We start from the raw sequence: 22,169 nt of genomic DNA on the forward strand, positions 1-22,169 counted from the left end.
CACTTATCTGTTTCAGAAATATAGAAATATATCTAATAATAATCTTTTATGACTTGTAACACGTAGGGCTTATGTCAAGGTATAGTCTCTCTGCAATTATTTTGTCAATTGCAGCTAATAATTTTAGTAATATTAGCTAAAAGTGTAACCTCCCCCCACTGCATCCTACTCTAGGGCTGAAGTGGAGAGAACAAGAACTTGGATTCTATGCAGTGTGGAGTCACTACACACAGCAGGAAAGAACTCTGAATCTGGGCGATGCTGCCATGTACTGCAGCAGTTGTGGTAAGTGAAGGATGCATGCATGTCAGTGGAATTTTCAAGTGCCCCCATGCACAGACAGTAAATGGACAGTGAGTGAAATTGGTGCTATTATCTAGACAAGAGCTGATCCTAAGCAGGCTACAGAAATTGAATGTGACAAAGATGTCTAGTTAACCTTTCAGTAATGTGCTAGACAATATCAAGAACACCAGCTAAACCAGAGTGGGGACAAATATTTGTCTGATCATCTGTTTAGAGTTGTCTGTTAGAAACTTTGAAAGACACTGTGCAATGCTTAGGCTGAAAGAGCTTGAGAGCTTTGATGTGAAGGTGATAAATGTGAAACCAATAAGTCACTGTTTTTATTGTTGGTGGTGGTGGTGGTAGTGGTGGTGGTGGTTGTAGGGCTTGAAGGCCCAGGCACTGTCCCTGAGTATTTTTGCTAGCATTCTACCCCTTTGAGCCACAGCACCTCTTCTGGTTTTCTGGTGGTTAGTTGGAGATGAAAGGGCTCACAGACTTCCCTGCCCCGGATAGCTTTGAACAAAGATCCTCAGATCTCAGCCTTCTGAGTAGCTAAGATTACAGGCAGGAGCCACCAGCACCCTAGCATAAGTCAGTTTTGATACATCATCCAGATACAAAGATGCAATGAGAGATCTATGGTTCAATTAAACAAATTTTGAATAAGTATTACCTTTGTAATACACCTAACAGCTGTTGAAAGTGATTCATTAAGGTCATCAGGCTAAAATGTTTATGTTATTTTCTGGAGATCCAACATCATTCTATTTTTTTCATAATGCAAATGTCTCCATCATATAATATAATTCAGCAGTGATAAATTGAGTGAATAGAGAAGAGAAAAAATGTAATCAATATTCTAGATCATAAATAAATGTGGGACATATAACTGAGAAAAGAATAAGCAAATAGGGAACAAACAGATAAGTTTCAGAAAGTGACAGTATTATGGTTTAAGATTTAAGTAGACAACCTTTTCTTTGAAAAAAAAAAAAGACTAATTTTGCATCAACCAATACAAACAGATCTCAAAATATGTGACCAAGCTTCTGGTGTTTCATCAAAATCGCTGGAACATTAAACATTGTAGAAATGATTGACCCAAGAACCTAAGTGCTTTGTGCATTTATTTTCTGTCTTTAGTTATATGGGAAATTGCTGAAGTAATAAATTGATGCTTGAAATGTTACACTGAACTCCAACTCTAGATGAAGTGAAGGTCAACGTATAAATTATTCTAGGATGAAACAAGATGCAGACAGTCCAGGAGAAAATCTCAACCATGAGCTTCTTCACAAAGGCTTGCAGACATTCTGTGGTTGCTTCTCAAACGAAATATGTACTTCATGGTAAAACAGCAGGCTTGGGGTGCTGCCTGGACCCATAGTATTTGCACTTTACCTCATTTAAATGTGCTGCTAGTTAAAACACAGCTATTTCCTATAGTGATTTCTTAGTGATTCCTAAAGGTCACCAAGAAAAAGTCAGAAGCTCTGTGCTTGTCATGGCAAGGTCTGATTAGAAATCACAGGAGCCCAAGAAGGATAAGTGTAGAGATCGAACATAGGTGCAATCCAAGTGAACATGCCAAGCATCACTACAGCAACACCCAAAATATTAACACCAAGTCCAGCTTTAACCTTGAACAAGAAAGAGCATAAATGTCAGTCTCCTGCAGAGAAAACACACAGGGGAATAAGAATACTGCTAAGAAAGCAACTTGTGAATTCATATGGATCCCAAATGATTAGTACAGATGGTCATGATTCATATCTTAAGAGAATTTGTACTTAAGTAAATATTTCTTAGTTTAAAAAATTAGTTTAGTATTTTGTTGGAAAGGGGTTTTAGAGAGGAAAATACTTCCATTATTATAATTGAAGAGAGAGAAAAATAAACTCTTAAAATCCCTCCTAGCATGGTAAATCAGAACTTAAGTTTTGGGTTTTTTTATTTCAATGGCCAGGTTTCAGGGCTATAGAGTAAAGAATTGTGCACATTCACTACTAAACATTATTCTCAGTTTTTTTACAAATGTTCTGTTCTTGAACTTTTGTGATGTCACCTCTATTCTTTTTTCTTAGTGTTTCCATTTTCTAGATCTTTAATAATGTATCTCATGTCTACTAATTGATGCCTATACATTTTAATAGGGCTTACCAACTTCTGCTCTTGATCTTCTTTCTTCTGCAATAAAGGGTTTGAGCTCAGGATCCTGGGCTTACAAGAAAAGTACTCTACCATTTGAGCCAAACTCCAACCATTCCACCTACTACCCACCACCTCCTTGTTTTCTCAATAGGATCTCACATTAAAGCTCAAACCACTGGGAATCATGAATAGCCTACTTACTCTTTCCACATAGCTAGGATGAAAGATTTGTACCATTACAATAAGCTTTTATTGATTGAGATAAATCATGAAGATTTTGCCTAGTCTGGCTTTGAACCAGGATACTTCCATCTCTGCCTCTAAAGTAGCTGGATTTCAGGTATGAGCTGGCCTTTATTTTTGTTGTTGTTGGTAGTGGTAGTAGAGTTTTACTGGACCACAGTCATACCCAGTTGTTTACATATTGTGTTTGGCTGCTCTGATGCTATACTAGTATTTGTGACAGAGACCATATGTTAACTATCTGGTCTTTATAAAAAATGTTTGTTGAAAAATGCTGAAGTAAGGATACAGGTTGACCCACTGTACCAATGAGATGTACAAGACACTATGTTGGAAACGAACTTTACAACTTGTGGGAGTGGTGGGGGGGAAGGGAGGAGTTGGGGAAGTAGAGAGGAAAGGGATGGTAGGGGAAAAACAAAGGAGGAGGTAACAATGCTCGATAGGAAATGTACTCATTACCTGTAACCCCTCTGTACAATATTTGTACAATTAAAAACATATAAAAATGTTCGTTGACACTTCAGTTCTTCACTTTAAAACATGGAGCCCCAAATCAAAATGGGGGATACTTAGCAATGATTATAGGCATTGGCTCATTTCTCTGTCCACACAGCTACTGGTTTATTCTAGAGTCTGGTTTTTATTCAATTTAATACTTACATAGGACATTGAACACATTGTATTAAGCACATTTAGCTTGTGGAAACATATGGCATGATTAGGCATAAAAACACATGCAGAATTATGATGTAGATATTCAGGAACAGATATCTAGGTGGAAAGATGGAACCTGAACTTATCTTGGGACTCCCTACAGAAATCTTATTGAATTCACTTTGATTATGCTAGGGTTTGGGTTGGCTTTGAAACTGGGGATGAAGGTTGCACTAATTCCAAATAATCTCAGATTAGCTCTTCACTATCACTACTTTTACATTTGGCAAAAATGTGCATGTTTTGTCTCTTCTATTTTCTGTTATTACTTGCTCAAGTGTACAGGTGCCGGTATTAGAATCAGGACAGGAAAAGATAGCTTTTCATCAGTCAGGCACTGAGCCCAGTGTCTTATTCAGAGCAAATGTTGTTTCTTATATATTTGTGATAGAAAACCACAGTGCAGTTTTGATTCCTGGATTCATTAGCTCTGTTTCTTTTTTGTTGTTGTTTTTGGTTTTTTGTTTTTTTCCTGAGTCAGGGTCGATCTTGACATGGTAAGCCTTGACATGGTAAGTTTAATTTGTTGCATTGAGCCATTCTATGTTCTTCTTTTCCCAGCCTGTTGCTCATGCAGCAACACCTCTGAATTTGTAGTTATAAATTCGAATGGCATCTTCACTTCTGGCTACTAGACTTAAAAACAGAATTCTATGACCAGTCATGCACATACCTTCACAAGCAGAACTCACACCATGCTTCCCTAGCTGTTGATTATGGTATAAAAATACAAACTTATTCAAGACATCTCATATGAAAAAAATGTGCATTGGATCTGATAGACTCTCTTAGCTAACTCACCATGTCAATGACTCTCAGATGGCCGTAGGAAAATACAATAGCATTTGGTGGATTTGCTACTGGCAGAAGGAATGCAAAGGAAGTACATAGAGTGGAAGGCAGTAAAATCTGAAGAGGATTCACATGAATGGCTTCAGCCTATCATAAAAGATAAAAAGAAAAGTGCAGTCTAATTTTACAGTAGGCATCACACATCAAAATGAACGATTTTAGTATAAACTTCCCAAGAAGACAGTTGCAACCTAATGATGTCAAATTTTATGCATTAAATGATGTTATAACTTAAAGATTATTTTTTAGAAAGTATCTCCTCTTATAGTTTCTGTTTAAATGGTTAATTTTTGCCTAATTAAACTTTACCATGCCTAATTAAACTTTACCATCCCATTCATTTAGAAAATAAAATATCATTTGGTATAGAAACTATATTCTATTATTTATTATTTATCTAGTGCTTCCCACAGTGCTACTTATATGTATAGGCATATTTTATATATGGTAAGCATAACATATCTATATATTTATATATGTGTGTATCTATATGCATAATATATGTATATATAGTTATAGCAACATAACGAGATGGCTACTACAAGACCAAACAGCAGAAGAGGAAATGGAGGCCCAGAGAAGCTAAAGGAATTTGCCCAAACATATAGAGTGAGCAAGAGACTGTAGGTAAGGTCTCAGGTCCTTGTATCTGTAGACATCTAATTATTCTACCAATCTTAGTGCTTCCAATACAAATGAAACTTAAAATTTACTTAGAGATCATTACAGAAGAGTTGTTACCAATTTTACTTTGTCACATAATTTATAACTTCCATCTTGAAAAAAATACAGAGGAAAATTTCTAAATGGTAGATTACCAACAACTGCTCACAAATAAGCAGTCTTACATTTCCTTTTCTATTTTGAACAGCAGTTCTGGAAACTTAACACAAATCCTAGTGTCAGTAGTAACACAATTCCAGAACTGGAATTCCTCTTCTTTTTATTTTATTTTCTTGTAAAGATGCTGTACAGAGAAGTGACAGTTACATCAGTAAGGTAATGAGTACATTTCTTGTTGAGTATTGTTACCTCCTCCTTTGTTTTTCTTTTTTTAAATGACATTCCTGATAAATTTAAAGTTCTTTCATTTCATCAAACTAATAGCAATAAGAAAAAACATTTTACTTACACATAATTCTTGTAATTGTTACTGAGGTGGGGAAAAAGGAAGAGAGTCTTTCTTTCCAGGCAAACCTAATTCTTGTCTTTTTCTTTAAAAATTTCCCTGGGCAGTAGAAAGCTGTGTCTAAGATATTTAAGCCTCAGGAGTAAAAAATAGCATTTCACTCATCTGCAAATTACTTATATGAAACACTTCTCAGAAATTTAGAAACAATGTTCTGGGGGGAGAAATGTTAGTGCTAGAGATTTAAGTACTAAATTTTCCAGGAAATACTGAGTTCCAAGTCAAAGCTGGAATGGATCTAGAAAAACCCACTCATTCATTTGCATATGACAAACAACCAGATCTGACTGAAGATAAATAGTTTATTGAAAATCATACTACTTGGACAAGTCTAACAGTTTTCTTGTATCTCAAGGTCACCTAAAAGGAACACTAATACAAATAAAGGCCAATCTACAAGTTACCTAGAAATTTAGACCAAAAGAAAGTTTACATCATTTGTTGGATGAGAAGAACATAAATGGAACACATGAGATACTCACCAATGGAGATAAGATTGGGAGAAGGATGGTAATGGTAGCTGGATTGCTGGCTACCTCTGTTAAAGATGTGACAATCAAAGAAGATATCAGAATGATTAGCCATACAGGTAACGAACCTAGAGGAGATAGTTTATTTCCTATCCACTGAGACAGTCCTGATATCTAAAAAACAAATTTGTGGTATTTATTATTCAGTAATAATTCATTTTATTCAGAATTTTAACATATTGCAAAAAATTGTTTCCTCTGAGAACTCAAGAAGTATAATTTCACATTTTCTTGATTGTGGAGGAACCATCAGTCTTATTTCAACACTACACTGTAAATGTGAGAATTTTCGGCCCCCTTTTGCTCAATTAAGCTCTAATTTTCTGTAATTAAATATATGTAGATAGTCTAACTATTCACTCAGGACTATGGAACTCTAAGAAAAGAGCAGTTCTTTCTCTTTATTTCATTACCTCTCCTATGTCTGAGTTGTGTTTTCCACTGGCACCCACTTTCAACCCTTATCGCTAACTTACACATTAAACCACTAATATAATTAACCTTCAAGGTAAGTTTCTAGTCAAGCATTTTTCCAACTTTTCAAATTGAAACATTTTCTGACTTTCTGATATTTTGTGTGAGAATTTCATTTTCTTATATTATCTGACCATGCCTACATTTTGCTCAAACTCATATATCAACCCTGCTGGTTATATCAATATTTAATGCTTAATGCCATGACTATGATTATTAGCTTTCTGTGATTATGTTTACTTTTCTTGTTTTACTTCTTTTTGTTTTCCCAGGAAATATTTGCTGCATTCTTTTGTATGCTCTATTTCCCAAGTGTCTACCACTAATTCATCACATTCTCTAGTAACTGGAGAACTCCCAAACACATAAACAAACATCATGTAATTGGGTTTTTTATTTGTGTTCCTTCACAATGATGTCTGTTCTGGAATATCGCCTACCTATTCCATCTGAGACTGGATTCTCTTTACATCTACACAACTTTTATTCTTGGATCTCTATTCACTACTATGAATTCCCTTCTCCTCTATGCTCTGTGGTAGTCTTTTATTTCTTGTATTTCTTCTCTAATTTCCTGCAAACTGGTCTGGTTACATGGAAGGTAAATTAAATCTTTGTATGCCTCAAACCCTTTTTATTTTCTTCCATTTCTGGTTGATTGATTGATTGATTGATTGATTGATTGATTTAGGGCCTAAATTTAGGATATAGATACTGTCACTTAGCTTTTTTCACTCAAGATTGGCACTCTTCCACTTGAGCCATAGTTCCATTTAACAGCTTTTTGGTGGTTAGCCGGAGCTAAGAATCTCACAAACTCTCCTACCGAGGCTGGCTTTGAACCAAGATCTTTGGATCTGAACCTGCTGAGTCACTTTCCATATTATTTTGATAGGTCAGCATTTGTAGAATTACAGATTTTAAATGATTTTCATGAGTCAACACAAGTGTCATTGATCTCTAACCTGTGGCTTCCAGCTGGGCTAATCAGCCTGACTAATGACATGCTGATCTTTGATTCACTGTATGTACATAGTCCAAAACATTAACAAGTACAGGGAAGGGAAAATATTTTTGTGCAATGATTTCAATGAGCTATTGTATATGTGAATTTTTATGTTCACATCAACTAGGATTGGCATCCAAAAAATATGTTAAATGAAGTAAGTTAGGCTCATGTGTAAAAGGTAGATCTAAATTATAAATATATATGAAAATATACAGGACCATATGCATATGTACACAATCAAACCAGCTAAATTTTGACATACACAGAGGAGGAATCCAGTAGTGTAACTCCTTTGAACAACAAGCTTACAGTTTAACAAAATGAATACTGGAAAACTAAAATGGGTTATTGGAAAAGGAGTTACAGGATGGGGGCAGACAAATGGAGAGAAGAACGGTGGACAAATACAGCCATAATACTCAATGTACATATATGAAAATGGAACTGGGTAGCTTGAGGGGCTGAGTGGAGTTGGGAGAGATTGGGGAGAATGATGGATGGAGTGATGTTGGTCAAGATGCTTTGTACTCATAAACTGACTTGTTGAGTTGAAACCCCTTTTCATAGCTGCTTAATTATAATAATAGAAATAAGAAAAACTAATTGCAATCAATGAACTTGCAGTTCAAAAGGCCAATTATCATAGATAGGGTTCCAGATGTAATTTATGTTGTACGTCATTTTGATTTATAATTTTGGCCATAACTAGGTGGATAATACCATTTAGGGCCCACTGACATATATTCATCATAGACTACTATACTTTAAGAGGAGGTTTATCTCTGACTAGATACGGAAAAGTTTGTACTCCATCTGGAGGCCACTGTGTCAAAATTCTCCAAGAAGTGTTGTGACTTTGGCTGCAGTAGCTCTCTCATAGTAGCATTTCGATCTTCATTTCTGAGAAATTCTTTGTACCATTGTTGGAAATGTCCTTCTTCTCTAGTTTTTTTCTCTTTCTATAATTTCTAGAACTTGACTGTTAGACATGGTTGATTAATGCTCTAGTTCTCTTATCACTCTCTTTTTAAACATTAACTTTCTTTTACATTTATGTCCTGGTTTTCATTTCTACTCCCATATTTCTAAAGTTCAGATGCTCTGTTGTATTCTTATGTTTTAGTTTCTTTTCTTTACTATTTTAACATCTCTTTAAAGCATCAGCAACAATTGCTAAGTTTTCCTTGGTTCAGGTATTTTTCTTACTTTTTTGCCCTTTGTATTTATTCTCGCACACACACATATGTATAAACATCTATACATGTATACATATACAGGTATATTTGAGATTGTATCAGAGGCTTTCCCAATTGTCTGAGGATCCTTGACTACCTATTATTTTATAAACAAGACTACAAAGTAGTTATTGGAAGCTCTTTGTGCCAGGCAAAGGAATGTAGGGGACTGAGGCATGGTCTAAGAGCTAGTCATGGGCCAATCATGGCCCACAAACTTATTGTCTCTTTTCTTCCAGGGTATAGAGATAACAGCTGCCTTGCTGGCTACTCAGACGTGGGGAAAGCATGTGAGAGGCTCACAACCTCTTGTATGCTCTCCAAACCACTCACAATATTCAGCTCTGGCTTTACCCAGCTTTCATCATTGTCAGCTGCCTCCAAGTCCTGAACACTTTTAGGGTCTTCGTGTTGGCTCTTCCATTGTTTGGCACGCATATTTTACCTTAGACTGTTTTTTCCTGCTTGTAAAAGTCACTCTCCAAATATCCTCTTTCCACCTTCTAAATTTTTCAGCATCTCCTGTTATTGACTGTCAGATAGGTTTTGTCATTATAGACCAACTTTTTTTGTTTTTCATTTTGATTTTTCCAGTTTAGTGGAGATCAAAGTAAACTGTTCACTCCTCCATGTTTACCTTAGGAGAAAGATTTTGGAGGGTATGTGAAAAGGAAAGAGGAGCAATTACTCACTGATTAGAATTGGATGTTGTCTACCAGCATATAAGAGACCAATCATGTCAAAGCAAGGGTATTTAAGGTAGAGGTCAATAAAGTAATGTGGTGAAGGCCATATTATTTCTGCCTCACTGTTTTCTACTGGAATGGTTAGCTAGCCTACATATTTGTCAGGATAATTATAAGTGTTTTTCAGTATTGGGGTTTGAAATTAAGGTCTTGTGTTTGCTAGGCAGGTGCTTTACCACTTGCACCACATCTCCAATCCTGAAAACAATTCTCAAACAAAATTTTTACAAATTAAGTTTCTGTGGATCTTTTAGAAAGCTAGATGCTAGAGCCATTATTTTGACACTCATGACTTCAGTCTCACCACTTAGTGGTGGGGTTTATTCTGGGTATTCTTGCAGAAACCTAAATCTGATTGCTATGATTTTTAGTAGGAATTTAAACCTCCCTCCATGGTTTCCTTAATTCTTCTACCAACAGAGCCTGTTAGGTCAACAGAATTCACACCTTTTCATTTCCTCAGATTTTGTTGTTCTACGGTCTGGTCTATGCTTTCAAAGCCACTGTGAATGTCTAGAATCCGGTCTAGACAGATATTCTGGGCTGGAGAGATGAGCAAAATTCACATCAATGTCAGACTCCTGATTCTGATTTCCTCACAGTTCAACTCAGCAGACATATAAATGGAAGTTATTTATCCTGAGAATTCAGATCTCATTACTGCTGAAATAGTAGAGAAGAAAAGTGCTACTGTCTTATATTTCTACCATTGCAGTTTGGTAGGTAATGAGGCAAGTCAAATCTAAACCCAAACAATTTTGTAAAAGGCTCTCAAACTTGAGATAATTTCTAAGGCTTAAAGCCATTACTAAATCTTCTTGCTAAAATGCAAGTCTCTAAATATTATGTGGAAAATTGGCAGTAAAGTTAGAAGCATAGTCTCCAAACTGGTCATCAACGAAAGTAGAAATAGCTATTTGTCTTAAGAAATGTAAAAATGTCACATCTTAGAAGCCAAAAGACTTGGCCCAATAACTCTATCCCCATTCCTTTCAATGTGAAAGTTGAGTAAGGTAATGGACTAGCCATAAGCTTTGAGTCATTTACAGAACAGTGTGAAACCCAGAAATGAGTTGTTCTTAAGAATTGTAGGAGTAAGGGGTTTTTGTAGAATTTTTGAAGATGATAGTTTTCTTTCAGCAATTTTGCAATAACTAGAGCTATTATAAAAGAGAAAGGCATCCCCAGACTACTACTATTTTACATCAACTGGACAGATAAGCCACAGACTAGACATCTAGCTTTCTGTGGTAATTCTATTTTTTCCTAAGATTGGACATAATACAAAATATGAGATAGGATTAGGTAAAAAAATGTTTCTTCTGGACTTCATTCAGTATGTATTAACTATATTTAAGTCTAATAATATTTCTCATTCCCCTTCTTTGACAAACACATAGACCATGATATATTGATATATCCAAGAACCATTCCTATTCATCATGAACTAAGGGAAAGGTATAAGCATTCCAATGAAAAATATGTTCCAATATAAGTCACTATATTATTTATATATAGGTTTTTTTCTTACTAAACTAGTCTTTTAATGCTGTTTCATGGATTAAAACAATTCCACAGGCACTGTTTCTTTTGACATGCTGGAATACCATAAAGTTATGATTATGCTTGCAGCCTGTGAAAATTCTTCAACTATGACCTCACCTCATCTGTGGGGTATCCTCAGTGCATGGCTACTGAACCTGAATTGTTTAAATGACAGGAAAAAAAACTGAATAAGCTTAAAGCTAAACTCCTTTTATGTCTTCCTTTTGAACATCCTGGCTAATTGTTAAACATCTTACACACTGTGTATTACCTCACAGCCATCTGCTAGGGCAAACCCTCCACCAACAAGAATAGCTATATCCCAGGGCATGAATGACTGGAATTCTTTCCAAGTAATCAGTGGAGAGTAATCAAAAGCAACTGCAAAACAAAAGCTTTATGGTTAAAAATTGCTTAAAATATGACTTTTCATAATGTCTATGTGTCTTGATCAGTGTTACCCCTTCCATCATTTTCCCCATCTCTCCTTCAGATACTATGTTTAAAGGAGGTATTTGATTTAATATGGCTTTTAAATAATTTTCACTTACCTTAGGTAGAATATTATATTATAAAGATGAAAAATCTATAACTTGGGAAAAATACTTTAATGTTTTGAAATATATTGAGGTAACTTATAACCTCCATTAATAACATCATTCATGCCTTATTCTACTGTTCCTGCTATGAATAATACAGCACCATAGGCTATATTTTTCTCTGTTACTCTTTTGGTTCCTCAATAGCATTAGTGTTATTCACTAATATTTATTTAGTATTTTCTTAATTTTTTTCAGACATACGGGAAATTGGAATGCCAGGTTCAAATTAAAGAATTAAAATATTGTTGAGTATTACCATGCTCGTGAAGCAATTATCATGAGGATTTTTCCAAATATTTGGCTTACAACTGGGCCATTGACTTCTTCATAGGTAAGTTAATTCAGGAGCACATTACCTTAAATTAACATTTGTGTGTAATCGGCAGGCTTGTACATGGAGACATTAAAAGGTTAGCATTAGCTTTCTTTCCTATCTCCTTTCTCCAAATCCAAAATGAAGTTGGCTTCCCTGATCATTGAAATTGTAAACTATCAATTTTCTTACCATATACCTGTAAGACCACATACCTTATCAAAATGCAAACCCCTCTGCACATGACATTTCTTTAAAATTTAAACTGTTATGTTCAACATTTCTAAAAGAACATATACCAGGGGAAAACAAGTTAAAGAATTTGTGAATATCCATGGGCCAGTGTGGCTCATGCCTGTAATCTTAGCTATTCAAAAGACTAAGATCCGGAGAATTGCTATTTGAAGCAAGCTCAGATAAAATATCCATGAGATTCTACCTCCAAAATAACTAGAAAAAAACAAACAAACAAACAAAAAATAGGATGCAGGTGGCTGAATGACAGAGCAAGAGGCTAGCAATGTAAAGTCCTGAGTTTAGACACCAGTACAGCATGTAAAAAAATGGAGGGAAGGGATTGTGGACAGGACTAAGAACCTTTCTGAGAGGAGATCCAGATATGGAAACCAAGGAAACCAATTTGTCCTCAATACTTGCCATATTTAGGGCTATGATCACAAGGGTTGCAATTTTTAGTCTCACAGAAATAAACGCTATATAATATCTCCTTAAAGCACATTAAGATATTCTAATAACCCCCTTTTCACTGTATTTGATGTTTGTATAATTTGTGGAGGGGAAGGGACAAAAAACAAATTGTTTAAATAGGATACGGGTGGACCCATTGCAACAATGAGATGTACAAGACGTTATGTCGAAAAACAAACTTTACAACTTTGGCAGGGGCGGAGGTTGGGGGGGGGAGTTGGGAGAGCAGGGATGGGAAGGGGAAACAAAGGAGGAGGCAACAATGCTTGATAAGAAATGTACTCATTTCCTTGTAACCCCTCTGTATGGTATTTTCACAATAAAAAACATTAATAAAAAATTTGAATTTGTCTATCAAAAATGAACAGAAACCATTTATTTCTATGTTATGCTATTCATGTATGATCACGTCCTGAAAATCTGACACATTAGACATTTAATGATAGTGCCTTGTGAAGTCAGGTGGGCCAACTTAACTGTAGGACTCTTGGTTCCATCAAGCTAAACCAAATCGAACCCAGAAAAATTCCACAACCACACTAGTCTATAATAATCTGTTTGTCCCACATTGACCCTGCAAGAATCTGCTTCCTGAATACATGCATAGATATTTCTGCTTAACACATGTGTGTAGGGGGAAATGTACTTATGAAGTCAGTATGTTTTTTGTCTATGTGAAGCAAATAAATGAATGCTTCCCTGAATACCTTTTCTTTCAGTTGTGACCCTAGGTTATCTTTATGTGGAATTGATTTGCTTTTCTTCTGAGACTATGATGAAGCTATAAATGCACTTTCTCTTGAAATAGACATCCCTTGAGTAAGTCCTTAGCATCCAAAGCTTTGGCATCACCATAGAGCAGTCTCATCTACATTCTTGTTTTTATGTTAGTTAGTAGTAAGATCAACTGTGTTTGTGGCAAGGAAATTGGGGTTGAAATAGGACAAATGCTGTTACTCACGGAAGTGTCCTAACCATGATGCATAATGAAATCTACTCATTTCCATAAACACATGATCCTTCTGTGCTGGGGCTTTGCTGTGTATAAGCAGGGCGTGCTAAGCCAGGGGTTGTATCAACACAGCCATTCCTTCTAAGTGCTAACTGAAACTGATGGGATTATATATGTATACATATAATTTTTTTCAGTCAAAATCAGAGTTACAAATGATACTCAACCTATTTCTCCTGTGGATGTAGTTTTAGTCAATCTCTTAGCTGGGATTAGAAAGAAAAGGAGTCCTATAATTAAGGCAACAGTTGAATCTGTAACAAAACCAGGATATCTGAAAAATAGCAACAACAACACAAATGTATATTAAAATAAACATTAAGAAATTACATAAGCTAAAATTGATTGACTATGCTAGTAACATTTAAATAACAGTGGTGATGTAGGTTCTACATTCTGGATAAACTGGACCCGAAACATCCATGGATTTACAACTGTTTACTTAAAGCCAGTCATCTCAGACATTCTATTATGTTGATAAATTTCTCCATATTTTCAATATTGCATATACAGATGCTGAGGTATCAGGCCAACAATGAACATTTCTCTTTTAGGACAATTTGTTACCCATTTTCCTCTTTTATTTATTTTTTTCAGTTTTATCAGCCAAAATTTTGATACTAAAATTGCTAGAGTAGGCAAAGCCCCCTATAATTGACTTATAACTTCCGTCTATTGAATTATGTCAAGACATCACTCTGCTAGAGTCCCCTCAAACTCTTCTCTACAGTGTGAATGGGAATTAATCTGCTTTCCATGATATAACACATACGTCTGCAGTTCTAGATCCTTGCCATATTGAAGAAAAGAATACATCCCATTTAATGCTTTAATTCTTCAACCAAGAATATTAACTATTGAAACAGATCATGAGATTCTCATAAGTGACTACTGTATAAATCAAAAGTGATTCAGGAACAGAGTTCTAAGAATCATCAGGCCAGTTTAGCAAAAAGACAAATTCCCAGTATCCTCAATTGTTAAGAAGGCTGGCGACCAGATATAAATGAAGCAGGCATAACTAATTAGACACAGGTTTTAGAAGTGCATTTTCATGGCCTGAAATATGTATACTGTAAGGATTATTTTCCTATCTTATAACTCAGTAATGTTTATATACTACAGAATATTAACAGAATTTACTTGAAACTGAACAGTCAGGGAAATGCTTTTGTTTTCTCACTGTAGCAGCTTTTAAAGCTGTCTGTTTCTCTTAAATATTGTTTTATTCTCTTTTTTTGTTATAACAGAATTTATTCTATAGACCTGACCAATAGTTGTAATTGTATTGTCTCCTTATTCTTTTATTTTACTCATAATTTTTGGTTGAGGTTTTTATTTTTTTTTTTACCCCTCCAAATTGGAGCAGGCATCATGTAACTGGATTTTGCTTTATATGAAAAGACATATTGAATTTCATCCAGGCTCAAACAGATGGAATGAAAACATTAGGTGGGAGCAATAAATCTTAATATATCATGCTAGATTTAGAAATGAAAATTGCCTAAAACCTGTACATGGCCCATATAGTCTACAAAATAAATACCTTAGGTAAAATCAAGGCATAAATATGGAATAATTTATTTTTGAAAGACTTGAAACTATAATTGTTATCTTATTATGGCTTATTATTAGCTTATTCTGATTTTCAGTTATCTAGGTGTTACTAGGTATTATGCTTAAATGTCATTTATTTGATTCGGGTTTGTCGATTTGATTTATATTATCAAGTCCTATCTTCTTTAAAAGCCTTCATTATCTTTCATATTGTCTTCTCTAAGAATGATAGGTAACAGGAACACCTGTCTGTAGCAAATCCACTGTTTCCCTGCTGTAAACAAAACACCTCCCAAATTACATTATCCTCCCACAAGAATAAAAATTAGAAGCTGATTATGTTGAATTTCCTGTTGGGAGTTTTGCCTAGTTTTTACTAGCTAGTGTCTGATGCCATTTAATTCTTATTGCACTAGTATTTAGAGAAAGGCTTTCACTATCTAGGATGGTAAGGGTCGAATTTTAAAAGTGAGGAAGTTATTTTTTACACTGGTTTATATTTTATTGTAAAAGAACAAAGAACCAATCTTTCATTAAACAATAACTTGCATTAAATAATCAGAGAATGCTTTTTGTTTTGACCTTTCAAAGTGAAAAGTTTTATTCCTAAGGGAAACAAAACATTTATGAAGCAAAAGCAATCTTCAAAACATGATTAATTTACAACATCGCTTGACTTGTGTGGTCAACAGAAACTTAGTTTCAACTTTTGCATGTTTTGAAAAGTATTGGCTATGCCTGTAAAATCAGAATTCTCTAATTTAGGAAGGAAGGACTTTCTCTATTCATATGGCCAGAATATATAAGACTCAAAGAATTTTGCTTGATGTATTATATATTTTACTTTCAAATTTTGTAGATTCTTGCTGAGAGATGTAAGATAGAAAGTCCAAGTCAGAAATTTGCTGAATTTAGGAACTAGAGTACTTCCGTGAAAAATAAATTGAGAACACAAATCTCAAAACCAAATTATTTATATTGACACGTAGGATGGTCCTTAATTTAGAAACTGTGCTGCAATCTCGCCTCAATTCGCATGACTCAGTCATGACTGCTGGTATGCATGATGCCGAGAGATAAAATTAACTCAGATTGGTTTCCAACATTCGTTTTTTAAAATCAGTCTCATTACTTATTCAGGAATTCCTTATCTACAAAATGGAGGGTGTTGGGCTGAATCTGTCATGAACTAGCATTAAACAATATACGCAAATGAAGAGAAAGAAGATAATGAATCCAGCAAATAGTCCTCCATACAAGTAAAGAACTGGTTTTTAAAAAAACAAACCTCTATGATTTTATGCCAGATTTATTAAGAGGTATCAAGTGGCATTTAACACGCAATACATGTTTAATTGTCACTTTCCCAGGGAAAAGAGCAGTAATCCATAGTTGCTACTATTGTCTCCATTCTATAGATGAATTAAGGAAGACTTCAGTGACTTGCTCAAATCAAGCTGAGGATCCAGGAATGGAACTCAAGCAAGGTGTTGTTCCACCACCACTTCTCCTAATCATATAGCTTATAGCCTTTCTCCTCATTACATTTCTCATTTGCAAGGATGGGAACAACCTTTTCTAGGAGTCCAGGTGTTTAGTTACAGAGTAAAATGCCTAATCCCTTCTGTAGTGTTACCTCAGACTGCATACCTTAAAAATCATTCTTCCCTGAAAAGATTAGCCATACAATCTTTTCAAAAGAAAAGAAGAATGGAATTCATACAAATTTTTCAAAGCTACAGGAACCTCTGAGAAGTAGAGTTTAAAACAGGCAGTTATCAAGCATTGTTAAGTCATGCTTACTGTGCAAAAAGTTCAGACCAACCAGCAATAAACCCTGGATTTCGACTGAACCATAGCAGAGCCATTATGAAGAAGAGGACCAAGGTTACAATTTCTTGATACCTGTGGAAAAAAATCCAGCACTGTCATTCCTTATTGTTCCAGTCAGAAGATTTATGAAAATTCTCTAAGCTATTATAAAGCATCACCTTAACAAATACAGTCAACTCTGTGAAAATAGAATGTGTAGAGACTCTCAACTTCTTGTCATTCTGCCTGACAAATTTTAGTTCTAGACAGTAGATGTATTTTGACATATCAAGTTATATTCACAACACTTGGCAAATCTAGGGCCCTAATCAAATATTACAAGTACTTCGCAGATGAATATGTTCTAATTTGCCTTCAATTACTTGCAGCATATTTTTTCCTTTCCTTCCCCACTCCAGCTCCCTTCCTCCACATTTCCCTCTCCCTCTCCTTTCTCTTCTCCATCCCTCTCCTGATTCCCCCCTCCCCCCCTTACCTCATTGGTCCAAGTTTTTCGTATTCTTGCTTAATCACATCAGCACAGGCTTTTTCTTTGAATGTTTTGGTCTTGCCACATTTAAACATCTCCTTAAAACTTAAAAAAAAAGGGTCTCTTAGATAAAATTTTGTTTCACCGCTCTTCTCCTTTATGAGACATATTTGTGAAAACTTTATGAAGCCTTCCGCTCCCTGGTAATATATCAATGTACTTTGCACATATCTCCTTTCTCTTTGAACCCCTTTTCCCAATTTTCTTTTTTATCTGGTTTTCTTACTTTACAATGCTTGATTTCTGTTGCCTGCTTTCTCTTTCTATACCCAAGTTTCCTTTTTTTTTTGTACTTCTGGAATGTTGACATGTGCCTACTTCATCACCTTATTATATACTTGATTATTACATTTTTAAAATATATGCATTATACATTTTAGTTTTTAATTGCTACACACGTACAAGTTTATCCCAGTAATTAGTAGATGGAGGATAGTGAGAGTGGCTATATTATTAATATTTCCTTTGACCCAAGATCTCTTAACACTGGCATGCACAGGAAATATTGGCTCACCAACTTAATAGTACCTTTGACAGATCTTTGAGATAATTGGTGTCAGAACTATCTATTTTTCACAAAGGTGTCAAACATGAGTTTATCCTTGCGTAAGAAAGTCACATATACTGATCCTAACCAAAGTCCTCCCTAGGCTTGTTCTCAGAAGCAAACAAACACGATTACATTTTTCCTATAAGTTTCTGCACCAACTCCCAATTAGCTCCCAATAAACTATCTAGTTTCTTTCCAGTAATAACTACCATTCTTTACTGTTTTAGCTGCTTGTTGTGGTGACTTCTTTTTGTTACTAAGTTTTCTGTCTTGATACCAAGTTCTTCAAGCCTTGAACAGTTTTTGTGGAGTACTGCTCTAGATGTAAAAATTCCTCCCGAGAAAAACAAATGATAGAAACATATAGGTTGGACTAGTTCTTGAGATGTAGCTTGGCCAGTTTATATTATGTGTAGGTATAAAAATAGGAATGTTTTCTTCTATAAAACTGATGATTGAGCATGCATATTTAGGAGAGAGTAAGTAGGAAGACTGAAGTGGCTAGAAGGTGATTATATGAAGACACATTTTATGCCTTATTTTTATTTTCATTTTCCCTCTAACTCTGCTACAGAAGCTTGTTTGTACTGTGATTCCCTTGGAAGAAGCAGAAGTTTTAAAATTCTTCATCTATCCACCTTAGATATTCATATTCTCACAGTCATGTATACCCCCAACCACTAAACATAATTAAATATTGCCATTGTGATCAATGATGAAATAAATCGATTTTACAATCTCAATTACTGATTTGGGCCAGTCTCCAATTTTTATCTCTCATCACAACATAACTACCACTCTATGAAACTAGTACATGGGCCTCCTTGAGAAATGTATAGCTAAAGAAAAAGAGAAGATTCTTAGAAACTGTTTTGCTACCCAGTCCACAGGATGGTATGCCTTGTCACTAAATAGTTAAGTCAACCAATTGTCTTTGTTGAAACTGAAGGTGAATGCTTTCACAAAGGAAGGAAGAAGCTTATGACAATGGATCTGCCTCTTTATTTAAACAAGTTCAGAGGCAATGATGGATGAGCTTCTCTCCCCAACTATGCTGGGGTCATTTATAAGGGATGAATTCCCTGTATAACAGCCAGTGAACTACTCAAAATGGATACTTGCCTGCCAGGGGAGTGGCTGATTCTTTGTCAGTCTAAAACCTCTTGAGGTGAACATCCTGGCAGGCTGAGAGGGACACTGAAAAATTAGCAGGGCCAGAAGCAGTGCAGTGTCTAACCAGTAGAGGACAGTAAGGGGGAATATTTAGCCATGTCACTGGTCATGCTTTATGGGCTTGGCCCCAAATCTACATTTCACAGGGGATTGGGATATTTTTACTCCCAAAGAGAACATATGTGAATGTATTTCTCCTATATCATCTCCTTTGTAAGTACCAGGCTCTTTAAAAAATAATAGCAATGACTGTGTGTCTCTCTGTGTGTGTTGTGTATATATTTACTTATTTAAAGCGATTCTATGTACAGAGAATAAAACAACTGTGGACCAGGAACTAAATACTTTCTATATTGACCTGAGATTCTGGGATTTGTTCCTCTTTATCCAGCCTTGCTATCTGATGGAAGAAGCCCCCACAAGCTTGGATTTCCTGGGAGGGGCATCGAGGATGCAGCTGGCCTTGCCTTCCTGCTGGCCACCTGCCGAAGTGAGTGACATTCTGCACATTTGCTCCAGCAGGAGAACTGTCTCATGCTGCTCCCACAATCTGGATAGAATGTTTTATTTTTTATTTTGAAATATCAGAGCCATCTTACCACTAATAACACAATTGGGTAGTTCTGGAGACTGATCAGGAAGAAGGGAAGAAGAAGGGAGAAGAGAGTATTGGTCCTTAGGTTATCAGAATTGGAAAATGAGTTCACAGCCAGGGGACGCACACCCTGCCATAGTGTTTTGCTTTTCAAAAGAAGAACAAATAGCTGATTTCAGTCTAGCTGGTTTGGTGAATAATACTCTTGTTTGATTTGTAGGTCCTTGATATTGGTTCATTAAAATGCTGTAAAAAATGACTTTCCATTGTCTTTTTTTTCAGGGAGGGAAAAATTCCCTAAGGCTTGCTATAAAGCTATTTTGACTTTATTTGTGGAATATTATTGAATAAATGGACAATAACAGGCTGTGTTGTAGGTTTTGTGGGGGAGTCCTTCATGATTTTCAGGGCTGGCTGTTAACTCATGTACCTCATTGGTGCTCATGAGCTGCCAGTTTGAAACCTAGACAAAGCACTATGTTCAATTTATTTTCAAGTGCATTATTTGACATTTCAGTGACCTCATTAGATCCTCGTTGATCAGTTTCTTACTTTGACTCCTGTTTGTTCAACTTGGATCCCTTTGGCCTGGCAGTGCTCTTACTGATGAGGGATTTGTTTTGTTTTTTTACTGCTTTACTCTGGAAGACATTCTGGCCTGAGAGAAGCCACACTATTGTCCCTGGCCTCTAAATTCTTCTGCCCCTTCTTTTTGTTTTAATGCCACTTTTCCTAGCATGTATTAGTTAACCATGCATGCAATGTACCCTACTAAACACTTGCTATCTGTTTCCCTCATCCCATTGCCCTGTTCTTAAAACAATTTCAAAAATGTTTTGGTGTTCTATATTTATTACATGTGTGTGAAGTATTTAATTCAATATATCCTTTCACAGAGAATATTCTCAGATCTTTATTTTACTTCTTATAAAAGATGGTAGCAATTTTGATACTAGCAGAAAGCAGGAAGCCCGGCATGTTACAGTTCAAAATAAGTTGATAATCCATGCATGTCTCCATATTAAATCACGTGGAGGAGCAAGACTTCTAAAACTTCTACATTAACAACTTGGATTGAAACATCATCGTAGTGAGTTCCTTATGCCCTCCTGGTCTGTTTCTATCACACTAGTTTAGAATTCAGTGAATACTATATGCTTTCTCTATATTCTTTTCCATATCCAACCTTGTTTCAACTGGAAGAATCCAGCTTGCCTTTAAAACATATGTTCACTTGTGTTCTTTTCATGCAAGTAAGAAAGCAGTGGAAATGGGCATTGAGAGAAGACATAGGTGAGGAGCACTGGATAAGGAGCTGGGAACTTTTGCTTTGTGAATGTAAAGTCTTTACTTACTTGAATCCTAGGAAAAGCCACTGAAGCCAGATCCAGGATAAGACAAGAAGAATAACAGCAGCCGGGAAAGAAAATATAAACCATGATCCAAAGTTGAGGCACTGACATTCAGGGTAGCGTCTGTGTGGGATGGAGAGAAGAAATCAGGGAGGAGGGAAGTGGGATTCTTCCTGATGGAAGTCCATCTCTCCTGTGATATTACCCAAGAAGGAAATCCAGAAAGAGGCTCACCAGTACCCTCAGCAGCTAGTTCCCTCGCTCTCCTGTCTCCATTGTGTAACTTTGCTCCATATCCCCAAAACCAGAATGGGCATGTTGTGATTATTTTTTTCTCTTCAGTCAGTCTCTAAGGAAGTACTTGCAGAAAAAAAAACCTGATGGTTTGGGGGCATGGAACCTGGTAGTCATTAAATGCCAAGAAATGGATGTGCATGGACAGCTTGTTACTAGTAATAGTAACAAGGATTTTTGTGAGGAAAGACAAATAAGCAGGCTTCAAAAACAGGTGAGAATTAAAGCACAATTTTACATTAGAAGCTGGCATCCTTGGCATTTACAAAGGAAGTCGGCTCCAGTCCAGATCGTCTCCCATTGTTGTGCTTTGCTGTTTCTTCTGCCCCAAAGCATACAACCACTTTAGCAACTATGTGATAGCCCTTTCCTAACTTTGGATGGTGCTTTGGGATCCATTCACATGCCTAGAGTTATTACTCTGGGCCAGATTAAAAAGTGTAAACATTTCTGTGGAAAACATCAATGTTTTCTTTATCTCTTCTAGTTATCTTCAATTTTTTAAACTTATACCATAAAACAATAGCAATGAAAATATAGTCAAATACAAGCACCAATGTCTTTGAAAATATTACACTATGAATTTCAAGTATAGTTTAAAAACCAAATAAGTTTTCATGTAGGCATTTGTTTTTAACCATAGTGTTACATTAGGAAATTTGAGAAGCAGTT

The 22,169-nt window shown here is 35.7% G+C and overlaps 1 protein-coding gene across 1 annotated transcript in view; it reads right to left on the reverse strand.

Annotated features, from left to right (window-relative positions):
- Positions 1-1,343: 1,343 nt before the first annotated feature.
- The window catches only part of Slc13a1 (solute carrier family 13 member 1), a 67,967-nt gene continuing 47,141 nt past the window's right edge, over positions 1,344-22,169 (reverse strand). Inside the window, exons 8-15 of the mRNA XM_042695891.1 lie at positions 21,207-21,326; positions 17,480-17,578; positions 16,975-17,076; positions 13,782-13,888; positions 11,251-11,360; positions 5,923-6,084; positions 4,201-4,338; positions 1,344-1,928 (exon numbers count right to left, since the gene is read on the reverse strand). Coding sequence (XP_042551825.1) covers positions 1,791-1,928; positions 4,201-4,338; positions 5,923-6,084; positions 11,251-11,360; positions 13,782-13,888; positions 16,975-17,076; positions 17,480-17,578; positions 21,207-21,326 — 976 coding nt within the window. The 3' untranslated portion in view covers positions 1,344-1,790. The remainder of the gene's footprint in view (positions 1,929-4,200; positions 4,339-5,922; positions 6,085-11,250; positions 11,361-13,781; positions 13,889-16,974; positions 17,077-17,479; positions 17,579-21,206; positions 21,327-22,169) is intronic.

This window comes from Dipodomys spectabilis, unplaced genomic scaffold (assembly GCF_019054845.1).
Source record: "Dipodomys spectabilis isolate Male_0828 unplaced genomic scaffold, ASM1905484v1 ptg000197l, whole genome shotgun sequence".
Taxonomy (NCBI): Eukaryota; Metazoa; Chordata; class Mammalia; order Rodentia; family Heteromyidae; genus Dipodomys; species Dipodomys spectabilis.